General features: G+C 38.4%; 1 protein-coding gene across 3 annotated transcripts in view; it reads right to left on the bottom strand.

Annotated features, from left to right (window-relative positions):
• Positions 1–583: 583 nt before the first annotated feature.
• GPR63 (G protein-coupled receptor 63) overlaps positions 584–11,043 on the bottom strand; it is a 28,304-nt gene continuing 17,844 nt past the window's right edge. For 2 of the 3 annotated variants that reach the window (XM_040060654.2, XM_040060655.2), the window contains exons 3-4: positions 8,752–8,829; positions 584–5,700 (exon numbers count right to left, since the gene is read on the bottom strand). In XM_040060654.2, coding sequence (XP_039916588.1) covers positions 4,299–5,558 — 1,260 coding nt within the window. In that variant the 5' untranslated portion in view covers positions 5,559–5,700; positions 8,752–8,829 and the 3' untranslated portion in view covers positions 584–4,298. The remainder of the gene's footprint in view (positions 5,701–8,751; positions 8,830–11,043) is intronic. The other variant, XM_040060656.2, reaches the window with a different exon arrangement.

Below are 11,043 nucleotides of genomic sequence, written 5' to 3'. Positions count from 1 at the left end.
ATGCAAGAAACATTTTGGCTTAGACAAAACCACCTCAATAAGGCAATCCTGGTTATTTCACAGATAAAAGAAATGTTTGAAACTATGGAGGTGGGCATTAAATACAAGAAACAAGTGCATGTACAAACAAGAGTCAATTCTAAAGACTTTTGCTACATTTCTGGAGAATGTTTATGTTTATTTTCTCTTTTTTTGTTGTTGTTTCTTGGGTATTTTCATGGGTATATTATGTACAGAAAAGACAATGCCATTCTACTTAACAGCTTGTTTTAAAACAATAATTTCAGATTTCTCCACATCAGACAATGACTAGTCCTCAAAAAAAAAAAAAAAAGAAAAAAGGAAAAAAAAAAAAATAAATAACAAAACCAACCAACCCCTCTCCAAAAAAGAAAAAAAAAAAAAAAAAAAAAAAAAAAAAAAAAAAAAAAAACACCAGTTCAAAGTAGTGGCAAAGTAGTGGCTCCTGGAAAACTGGACTCAAGATATTCCTCACCATTCCAACCACAAGCTTGTGCTCTGAACTTTTAGTTTTCACACTAAAATAAATTAAAATCTCTTTCAAGGAGTGCATTGTTGAATGATCTAAGAATCAAAAATCTCAAATGGTTTCAGAAAGATCACTGAAATCTTAGTTTTTTATGCATATGTCCCAAAATAAAATATGAAAACATTAAGCATACAAGTGAAAAAAATGGTGACAGAAAGCAACAATGGGCAAAACAATTTTCTTCTCTATATACAGAAATGTTTTTACATAAGTAACAAGAAATGTCAAAAATACACATTTTTGAGTACAAAAGAATCATTTCAGCAATAGATTTGTACAACTGAGAACTGTGTAAGCAGCATGCTTTGACTGAATGAATTAAACTTCAACATACTTCAAAATACATTCATTTAAATCCTCCATACCAAGATGTCTGAAAATAGAACATGAGGGAATACAGATTAGTAATGAATATCATCTCTGGAGAGGAAAAAAATTATAATTCCCCAGTAAAGTCAAGAAGGATCAGTCTGAGTTTTTAAAATCCTTGGTCTTGGTCAAGACCATTAAATTGCCTCAAGAGACCCACTTCTGCCAATATGTATGCGTTTTAACATCACAAATCTAAGCCAAGCTGTGCAAGACTCTTGGCAGGATCACAGACAGCAAGACTGAGCAGTTCAGAGGTCTTCAACTCGGTCCTAGGACTTACCAGCTGTAATTATCAAGGCACTGCTCTCAAGACAGTACATAGACACAATAGCACAAACGATTCTGTATACACATAATTACCCAGGGGATACTTCTACACCACCTTGTTTCTTTTTTTGAACACCGTTTTGTTGACTATATGCGTTGATCACCTCAAAAAGCCCCGGTAAGTGTGAATACTGTATCACTATGGAAATCACCTCTGAATTTGGGCCACAGAATTTGGGTTTATTTTTTCTAAGGATCAGAAGATGCAGCTTTGACTAGAAGCCTTGTTACAGTCAGTGTAAGCAAATGCTTAATTATCAAGACAAATTGACTCTTTGATGTTTGCAATTTATACTTCACACCCAGAACATATCAGAAATCACGAAAATCCCAGAAAATGTTTTTTCTCTCCTCCTTCAGGAATGTAATTTCACTAATTTTCCGGTATTGTTCAACTTCTTTCCTTCTTGAATTACTGTGTTTCACAACATTCAAATCTCTTGCATCGTAGAGCTGGAAGACAGCAAAAATATCTGTTCCTACCATTTAGGCAATGTACACTCTGTTACATCAACTCTAAGCACAATTTTGCTGCTTTCAGAGATAAACAGGTATGACAGCTTTGAAACAGAAAATCCATACTAACCAGAATATAACCTTGTGCTATCAATGTAAATGTAATTTAAAAATAAAAGCCTTACTGCAAAGACACACTAAACACTGCTTTATAGTGGAACTCCTTTAGATCAGAAAAATCTATACCACCATCAGTAAAACTGACAAGGAAGAGAAAGCATGGACATTGATAACATCACTGCCAGGTGCCTCTACATGTAACCCACAGTTAGGGGCTGGCAGTTTTTTGTTTTGTTTTTTTAATGAAAATACTGATAACAAAATTCTTCCTTTTGTACTGCTAAAATTTAAATAACAACGACAGTTTCACCATTAGATGTCAATGAGAAGAAGAGAGATAACTTAAATAAGTTCTTTATTGAAGACCTTTAAAAAAAATCTGGGGTGTGAACACTTTGTTGTCCTCAGGAAGCAAGCAGTCCCTGGACATCCACATAGGACAAGGCATTCATACACGTGTGGATACACAGAACTAGATAAAATTGCTATTATTTTTCCTCCTCTGGTAAAAGACCAACGGAGACGTCCCCATGCTTTGGGGCACTGAAAGACAGATGGAAGCAAAAGAAGCCCAAACCCTAGCTCTGGTTGTTGTTTGTTGAACATCAATTCCTCTGTTCTCAGTCACAGCTCCAAAAAGCTGACTCTGCAGGCATTCTTCCCATCCTCAGAGCAACTGAGGATCTGGCTCCAAAGCTCAAACCTAAGTCTTAATTCTACTTGTCTCACAATAAATATTTATTTAGCTGATTGAAAAAAAAAAGTGTCTGAGTTTGGTTTGCTATCATCAAGGAAAATCTTTTTTTTTCTGCTCTCCAGGAGGATACCAACACAGCCTGACATTAATCAGAAAGGTAGTTTGGCATTTTAGGGAGAGAAGCTGATGCCTCATAGATGAGCAGCAGCCACTACAGAGACAAAGAGGTAATGAAAAAAAAAAAAAAAATCAATGTGAAGTAGTATCAGAGGGAAAAGGGGAATTTAAATTACATCCCCAGCAAACTCTGCTGGCTGACTGTTATAAGGGGTAATTGCTGAAAGAGAGCAGATTTAGAAAAGATATAGGATGAAATTCTTCCATGTGAGGGTGGTGAAGCACTGGAACGGTTTTCCCAAAGAAGCTGTGGATGTTCCACCCCTGGAAGAGTTCCAGGCCAAGTTCAATGCAGCTGAGTAGCCTGGTCTAGTGGAAGATGGGGTTGGAGGGGGGGTTGGAGCAGGATGGTATTTATGGTTCCTTCCAAACCAAGCCATTTTATGATTCTGTGACTGCTTATGGTTTTGATCCAATACTTAAATTGTAAAACAAGTCCAGGATTCTTTTTCTCCCTGTAATTACTATGTAGACTAAATCCTAATCTCAGCTATGGTTCATTTGCTATCTGTGTGATGGTTTACCCTACTATTTCAAATCCTACCCCAACAAATGCCTGACAGCATGATTTCAGCAGTGTAGAGCACACCTAGCCTATTATGAACTCCAAGAAGAAACAACATTACACCAACACAGTATATATTGCAGGCCCAAAAATTACTATTTCAGACAGATTTTCAGGCATAGCATCAGGTTTGGAGAACTTGTAACAGCCTCAAGTAACAACTACAGTAACCCTTTACCCTGTAACAATTTTAACAGGAACACTATTCACCTAGACCATGTTCTAGCCTCAATCTCAGGTCATAGTATTTTTGTTGCTTTTGCTTTCATTCCTCTGTTTTCTCCCTCCAATGTCCTAAGAACTGAGCAGGTAATTTTGATCAATTGTTAGAAAACCAGAAAATCTATGACTGTATATGTAGCTATACCAACATAAATTGCCCTCTTAGAGCTTACATGAGTCTTTCATTGAAATTCACCAACATAACAAATAATAATAGAAGCAATAATAATACACTTTCAATACAGAACAAAATATTCAAATGAACAAACAATATAGTAAATTTTTAAAGTGCACAAAAATATTAATGGAAATATTTAAAAAAAAGTCTTTAATGTTACCATGAAAACTTTTGAAATATCATTAATTTACATAGAAATAATCTAATGAGACTTTTTGGCTCTAACATATTGGCAGACAGCAGCAACAGTTTTCAAAAAACTTACACCAACTAAATGCACCGTATCTTAGCAGCATAAAAAATGTCCCTACAATTAGATAAAATTGCAGGCCTAGTAAGCATAAACCTGACAAGATGTTCCAAATATAGTTTTCATATAAAGAATGGATTTTCATGGAATCCTAGAGGTAACATTTGTTATTCTGTTTACACTGTATTACGGCAGTAAACCCAACTACAGCAAATCACGTTCCCTCCCTCTATCTTCCCAAAATTGCACAGAGTACTGAAAATTTAATCAAGTCATAAGATATGGCCACACCAAAAAAGCCATATGAAACAAAACAAAATTCAACCTAGAGCCTAAAAAGAAATTACCCCAGCAAACAACAATCACTGTCAAACAACTGCAGTTTCAAACTACCGACCGATGCTCCCCACACACGTAGATGGCACTGGGCCGGATGCGCCGCCTCGTATGGCCAGGGAGCTGTGGCAAGAACTTGAAGAATCTGGGCATCAAGTCTAAGCATGCGTCATGAAACTTCTTAATCCTCCAGTAGTAAATCAGTGGGTTCAGTGCAGACTTGAGGTAGCAGAGCCAAAGGAGCCAAGTGCTTATCTCAAAAAAGTTGTGCTTGTAGTAGAAGTTGCTGTTGAACGTGGCAATAAGGCTGTAAGTGGTGAACGGTGCCCAACAGACTATGAAGACAAGGAACAAAATCAAGATGGTTGTGAAGGCACGAGTTTTAAAGCTCATATCAATATTCATCTGAAAAGGTCTCTGTAAGCTCATGAGACCAAGTTTGCTGGCCTGGCTGAGACATATGCTATCAGGGTGGCTGTGGATACGAACTGCATTGTGGCGGACGGTGTTGAGTATGCCCATAAAAGAATACAGCATTACCAGGAACGGAATGAAAAAAGAAATTAGCAAGATAACTATCACGTAGGCTCGGTAACCTGGGCTTGTAGAGTAGCCAAAAACACACTGAGGTGCTCTCGACGGTATCTGCAGATTAGGATTCCCTACTGACAACGGAAACGCAACAACAAAGGATGCTGCCCAGGAAATCACAATAAGAATCTTTGCACGGTAGGGGTTCAGTTTATCTTGCCTCTGAACTATGATAAGAAATCGGTCAATACTAATAATAAGAAGAATGGCTACCCCCTCTATGACAAAAAGCCAGAAGAACATGGCAGAAACTCTGCAAAATATATCCCCAAAAATCCACTGAGTGGTAATGATTGTTATCAGAGCAAATGGCATGTTCAGCACTGCCAGCAGCAGGTCTGCAAAAGCCAGGCTTGCTAAGAGGATATTAATTGCAGATCGCATAGCTGCCTTCTGGTAGACCATCAGGCAGACAACAAAGTTTCCAAGGAAAGAAACAAAGAGGATAAATATCATAGCAGCAGAAAGAATGACTTGGAGTGGCAAACTCAAGCTCCTGAAAACTTCTTGTGATGGCAGGATAGCTGTGGTGTTTACCAGGAAAGTACTTCTCTCAGTGGTGAGCACAGCACCTGAATTATATCTCAATGGTTGTGTTGTGCCACTATGAAGCAAGAACGGGGGAGTGGTAAAATTCGTATAGGCATTTTCATAAACAATGAAAGTAGCATTTGAGGTCCCAGAGTGGGCCAGCGTCAACATTGCGGAGAAAACCATTGCTTCAGGAAAAATGAAAGCAGAACCAAAGGTCTTCAAGGCATTTCATCTTGTTCAGGCAGTATTTTGAACTGGTCATTTAACAATCAAAATTCAAGGTTTGAAAGCATCAAAATTCTTAAGTTCATGTCAGTATTTCCATCTGAAAAAGAAGAAAGAAATGTAAATACACAAAGTAAAACTCTCTGAAACCAATGGGAACCTAATGATTGCTCAGCTTTGCTTAATGAGAATAGTATCCTTAATATATGCTTACACTTCAGGTTTACACAATTTACTTAAGCACAAGACACAGGAATCTCATAATATTTGGCCTTTCTCTCATAGGTCCTACTCCTGATACTGTGCAATACTCTCAACTCACCACATTTGTTTTCTACCATAACCAAGGGTAGAGAACTTTTATGTTTGAAAACAAACTTGACTGATTAAGATCAGTTTGATAATAAATCAAACAAGTATTTTTATTTAAATCTTGTCATTTTCGAACTAACATTTTGTTTTGAAATTGCCTGCAGGTGGAAACTTTAATAACATTTCTAAATAGCTTAAATACTACTAGTATATTGCCTATTTGGTAAGCACTGAAAGCCTATTTATCCAAGTTATTGAACGTAATACAGAATTCTTGGTTCCATGTCAGTCATCCATATCAGACATGTCAGGAAAAACATGCAAAACATTCTAACTGGTTATTATGAAATAACTTGTCCACAGGATAAAATAATTTGTTTTATTTAGGGGCCGATTCACATTAAGGTGTAGGAAACCATCACTTCTTTGGTCACTACAACTCTTTCCCTAGCAGTAAGCTTTCCTGCTTCCACTGGTCTGGGCACATTTTTGTTAATTCATCTTGGTATCCCATGTAATTTAACCACGTGTGCTCTCTTTTTCCTTGGGTAAATCTAATCCTTAGCCATCCTGCTGAACTCCCTTGTCATTATAGTCATAGAACAGCTTGGGCTGGAAGGGGCTGTAAAGATCTTCTAGTTCTGACCCCCCTGCTCTAGCAGTGACACTTTCCACTAGATCAGGTTGCTCAGAGCCCCATCCCACCTGGCTTAAACGCTTCCAGGGAAAGGCCATCCACAGCATCTGTGAGCAACCTGTACCAGTGCCTCAACAGTCTCACAGTAAAGAACTTCTTCCTAATATCTAGTGTGAATCTCTCAGCTTTCAGCTTAAGACCATTGCCCTGACCTTGTAAAAAGTCCTTCTTCAGCCCTCCTGCAGGCCCCCTATAGGTATTGACACAACACAACATTCCCTTTTATAGTTTACAAGCACTGTCTTGTTGCACTATTACTACTAGTACTATTACTAGTACTAGTACTATTGTTACATATATTTGCATGTACATACTCTTAACAAATAAAATGCAAAGGAGTTGAGACTTTACCCACCTTTTCAGTGCTAGCTCCTCCCCCCTGTCTTGGACTATTAAACTAAACACACTCAGAGCACACTGGCATCTGATCAAGCTGGAAACCAGAAGGATTCTATGCCCTTTTCAAATAAGAATCACCACGGCCAGAAACATGAAGTGGGCTTCACCTCATTCATTCTGGATGACTGCAATAGTCCCTTCTAGCTGTTTTAATGTTTATCATTAGAAAAGGGATAAAGGCATCTTCAGAGGGCAATCTCTTCCCGCCATCTCCGAACATAATGACAAGCTCGTGCTACAAACACAAGCAGCTTACAGTAGCACAAACCCTGCCCACAGTATTTATGCAGGTTCTGTTTAGCGTCAATGTCAGGGAAAAGTAAAGGGAGGAAGGAATGTTTTTAATGAATTTACACAAGGACCACATGCTTTGTATAGGATAAAAAGTTTACCCTTTGCTGGATAATACTTCACCAATAAAGAAATTAACTGTAAGTCAACAAAGTCTGATCCATGCCCCCAGTTTGGACTTCTAGCAATCTGAAAGCAAGTCTGCTCAGGCTGCCATCAAGAATTCATGAAATAACATCAGCACTATGACCTGCTCCTTTCATCCCCTGACTATCTGCAAGCTCTCTCACTAGATGATTTCCAGGGCCAGACTACCAACAGCAGTTTTATTTCAGATAAATGATTAACCTCTCTGTGTCCTTTAATTTGCAATGGAAGCACAAAAAGGTATTATAAACATCCTAATATAATTGACTCTTGTGATGGCCTGATCCTGGCTGGACACCACATGCCCACAAGAGCCACTCTTTCACTCCCCTCCTCAACTGGCCAGGGGAGAAGTATTACAAAAGGCTTGTACGTTGAAGTAAGAACAGGGAGAGATCAGTCACCTGTTATTATGACAGGCAAAACCTCAACTTGGGGAAATTAGATTAAATTATTACCAATTATCACAGTAGGATAATGAGAAAATAGAGCTAAATCTTAAAAACACCTTCACCCCACAGCTCTCTTCTTCCTGAGTTTAGCATTCTGCCTAATTATCTCTATCTCCTCCCCACCAGCAATGCAGAGGGACAGGGAACAGGGATTGGAGTCAGTTCATCACACATTGTCTCTGCTGCTCCTTCTTCATCGGGGGAAGACTCAAACTCTTCCTCTGCTCCCATGTGGATTCGTCTCATTGGAGACAGTCCTCCATGAACTTCTCCAATACAAGTCCTTCCCACAGGCTGCAGTTTTTCTTCAACGCTCGTGTGGGTCCCTTCCACTGACATTGATTCTATTGGTCATAGAGGAAGCTTCTGGCAGCTTCTCACAGAATCCACCCCTGTAGCCTCCCTGCTACCAAAATCTTGTCACACAAACCCAATAGAGAGTCAAAAGTTCCACTTTCTAGAGGTCTTACTGCTTGAATGAAGGTCATAATTTTCTATTTTGTCCTATTATATTTCAAAGATTGTAAAACTTGGCAAATGTACATAAAGCTATGTAAATTGACATTTTGCAAAAATAACCAATTCCATTAACTTTATTATAGATTTTTCTTTCTCTCCGTTCTTTCTTTTTAAATTTTATTTTTACACTAACTCCTTTAGAGAAAACCTCAATGTTAATTAGAGGCTAAAGCATATATACTAGCCAAAGCTCTTCTTTGGTCTATATAAACTTTTCCTCTATTAGTCTTCTTTAAGATTTTTTAGAATAAAATATGTAACCAACAGGAAAAAGGTTAACAGAACTTTCCAGAATAAATAAGAAATATTTTAGCAATGAGCAAGAAAATCTCACCCAAAGTTCCACTGAGGTTTATGACTCCACAAGCTGAGAACACTATGAAGGAAAGGAAGCTGTAGCATTCTGCAGGGACTGCAAAAGAACATAAATTGAACAAATAATTCTGGATTTAAAATCTTGGAGCAAGAAAATTAGAACCCCAGGGTAATATCTTTTAGAGCTGTGTAAGCAGTAAGTCAGCAAAGGTAACTTCTGCATTTCTGATTCGCTTTATATAGGTCTTTCCACCAAGGTGCCAAAAGAAACTAATCTGCCATTAGATAAATGTAAAACCCTCCTAGAGATAATAATCAGTCTCAAATAGGAAACAAAAAAAAGGAGTGGTTAGTATTGCAGAGAAAAGAGGCATCAGAATGATCCTACAAATAAAATCTTTACTGGGGTTCAAGTTCTTTAATCTATACAGAAGAGCGAAATGCAAAACCATGACAGTTGCTGATGAGGAACATGAACTGTTTATCAGGTCAATTTAATAAAAACAAAGGTCAACTATAAAAAGGTACAGAGGAATCTCTCGAGAGTTAATGGCAAGCTAACAGTCCACCCCATAAAATTCAGTGCTAGAGATAAGCCTATGCCTGTATTGAAAAAAGTTATCTGCACAGTAACAGAGGCTAAACCAATAATTACCATGCAGAAGGAAAACAGATCTTCAAATTTTCATAGTCTGCTCTATGAAAACATCAGCCATGTGTTCAGAATCGCTTGCAAAGGAACTGAGAAGAAAACCAGGAACTAGCTATATACACTATATATTTAGATACACCACCTGCTAAAATACACATCTACAGCACTTCTTCAGTACTATGTTCAGTTCTGATCTCTATTAAAAAGCAACTGAAAAAAGGTATCATAGAGGTCTACCAAGTTTTTAGTGACACAGGGTAAGTGAATGATTGCTGTCTCTCATAACATAAGAATAGGAAAAGTCAAAGAAGGACAAAACACCTCTGAAAATCATCTTCTCCAACCTCTCGCTCCAGCAGGGCCACCTAGTAGAGTGCCACAGTAGAGAAAAATTGTCTCCTGATGCTCAGGGGAAATTTCCTGTTTCAGTTTCTGCCCACAGCCTCTATCATCTGGCACTACTGAAAATATCTCAGCTCTGTCCTCTTTGTATCCTCTCTTCAAGTATTTATATAGATTGGTAAGATCTCCCTGAGGTTTCTCTGCTTCAGGCTGAACAGTCCCACCTCTCTCAGCCTTTCCTCACGGAAGGGATGCTCCAGCCTCTTCATCATCTTTGTAACACTTCACTCTACTCTCTTCAGTATGTCCATGTCTCTCTCAAACTGAGGAGTCCACATTTGGAAATTATTTTTTCACAAGTAATTATGAAACCACTTGCCACAGGATGTTGTGGAGGTCACAGAGCTTCTGTGAATTCAGATGGCATTTGGGACATATTTCATATCATTATGCAGATGTTCATGTAGAAAGAGGTGAATCACCCATCTCTCTCTGCTGACTGCAAAGGATACATGGCCTTCTGATTTGAGTACAGACATTTCAGCACATACATGTGGTTACTTGACTAGCTTTAAATGTACATAAGAGAATTTGATCACTCTGGTTAAGTTTACACCCTTTATGCTACATACACAACCTCACACTCTGACGTATGGAGTTCAGCAGAGGCTTAGATGATAGCATGTATCATAAAAGCTTTAAAGAGGAAAAAAAAATCAAACAAGAACCAGAGAAACAACTGATAATGTTACTTAGTAAACAATTAAAGCTATAGAAATTACTGCTATATCCTAAATTTTCCTTCTTAACAGAAAGAACCAGACAAGGAGAGAAAGCATCCTTAATTCAGTTGAAAAGACTGTGCATTTCTCAAGTCAGTAGCACCCAGTATATAGCAAAGGCCAAAGGACTCACAAGTGTCTACAGTTTATTCCTAACAAACCCAGAAAAAGAAGGACAAAATTTCACATATGTTCTCTCATCATCTCAGCTCTCTATGGAAATAGCTACATCCCCTTTTGTGCTTTGTCCCCTCTGTGTGATGTTCGCATGTTTCTCTGTGCAGCATTAAGAGAAGAGGAGTAGAACGATCTCATCCAAGCTGCTGCCTGGATCCAGCCTAGAGCTAAAAGTGGAAAGGGAGCAGCAGCCATTTGGCTGTTGCAGAAGTCATCAGATATATCTTTTCAAGAAGGATGAAAGAGTGCACAGTGATCAACTTCTGCAAAGACATCTAACCCAGTAAGAGGACTGCAGGCTTTTGATCCCATGTTGCTCCTGTGCTCCTTGCTTCCGGATGGCTTCCAGCAGCACCCT

This window comes from Hirundo rustica, chromosome 3, assembly GCF_015227805.2.
Source record: "Hirundo rustica isolate bHirRus1 chromosome 3, bHirRus1.pri.v3, whole genome shotgun sequence".
Taxonomy (NCBI): domain Eukaryota; kingdom Metazoa; phylum Chordata; class Aves; order Passeriformes; family Hirundinidae; genus Hirundo; species Hirundo rustica.
Note: the sequence above shows the minus strand (reverse complement) of the source record. Positions and strands in the feature narration are given on the sequence as shown.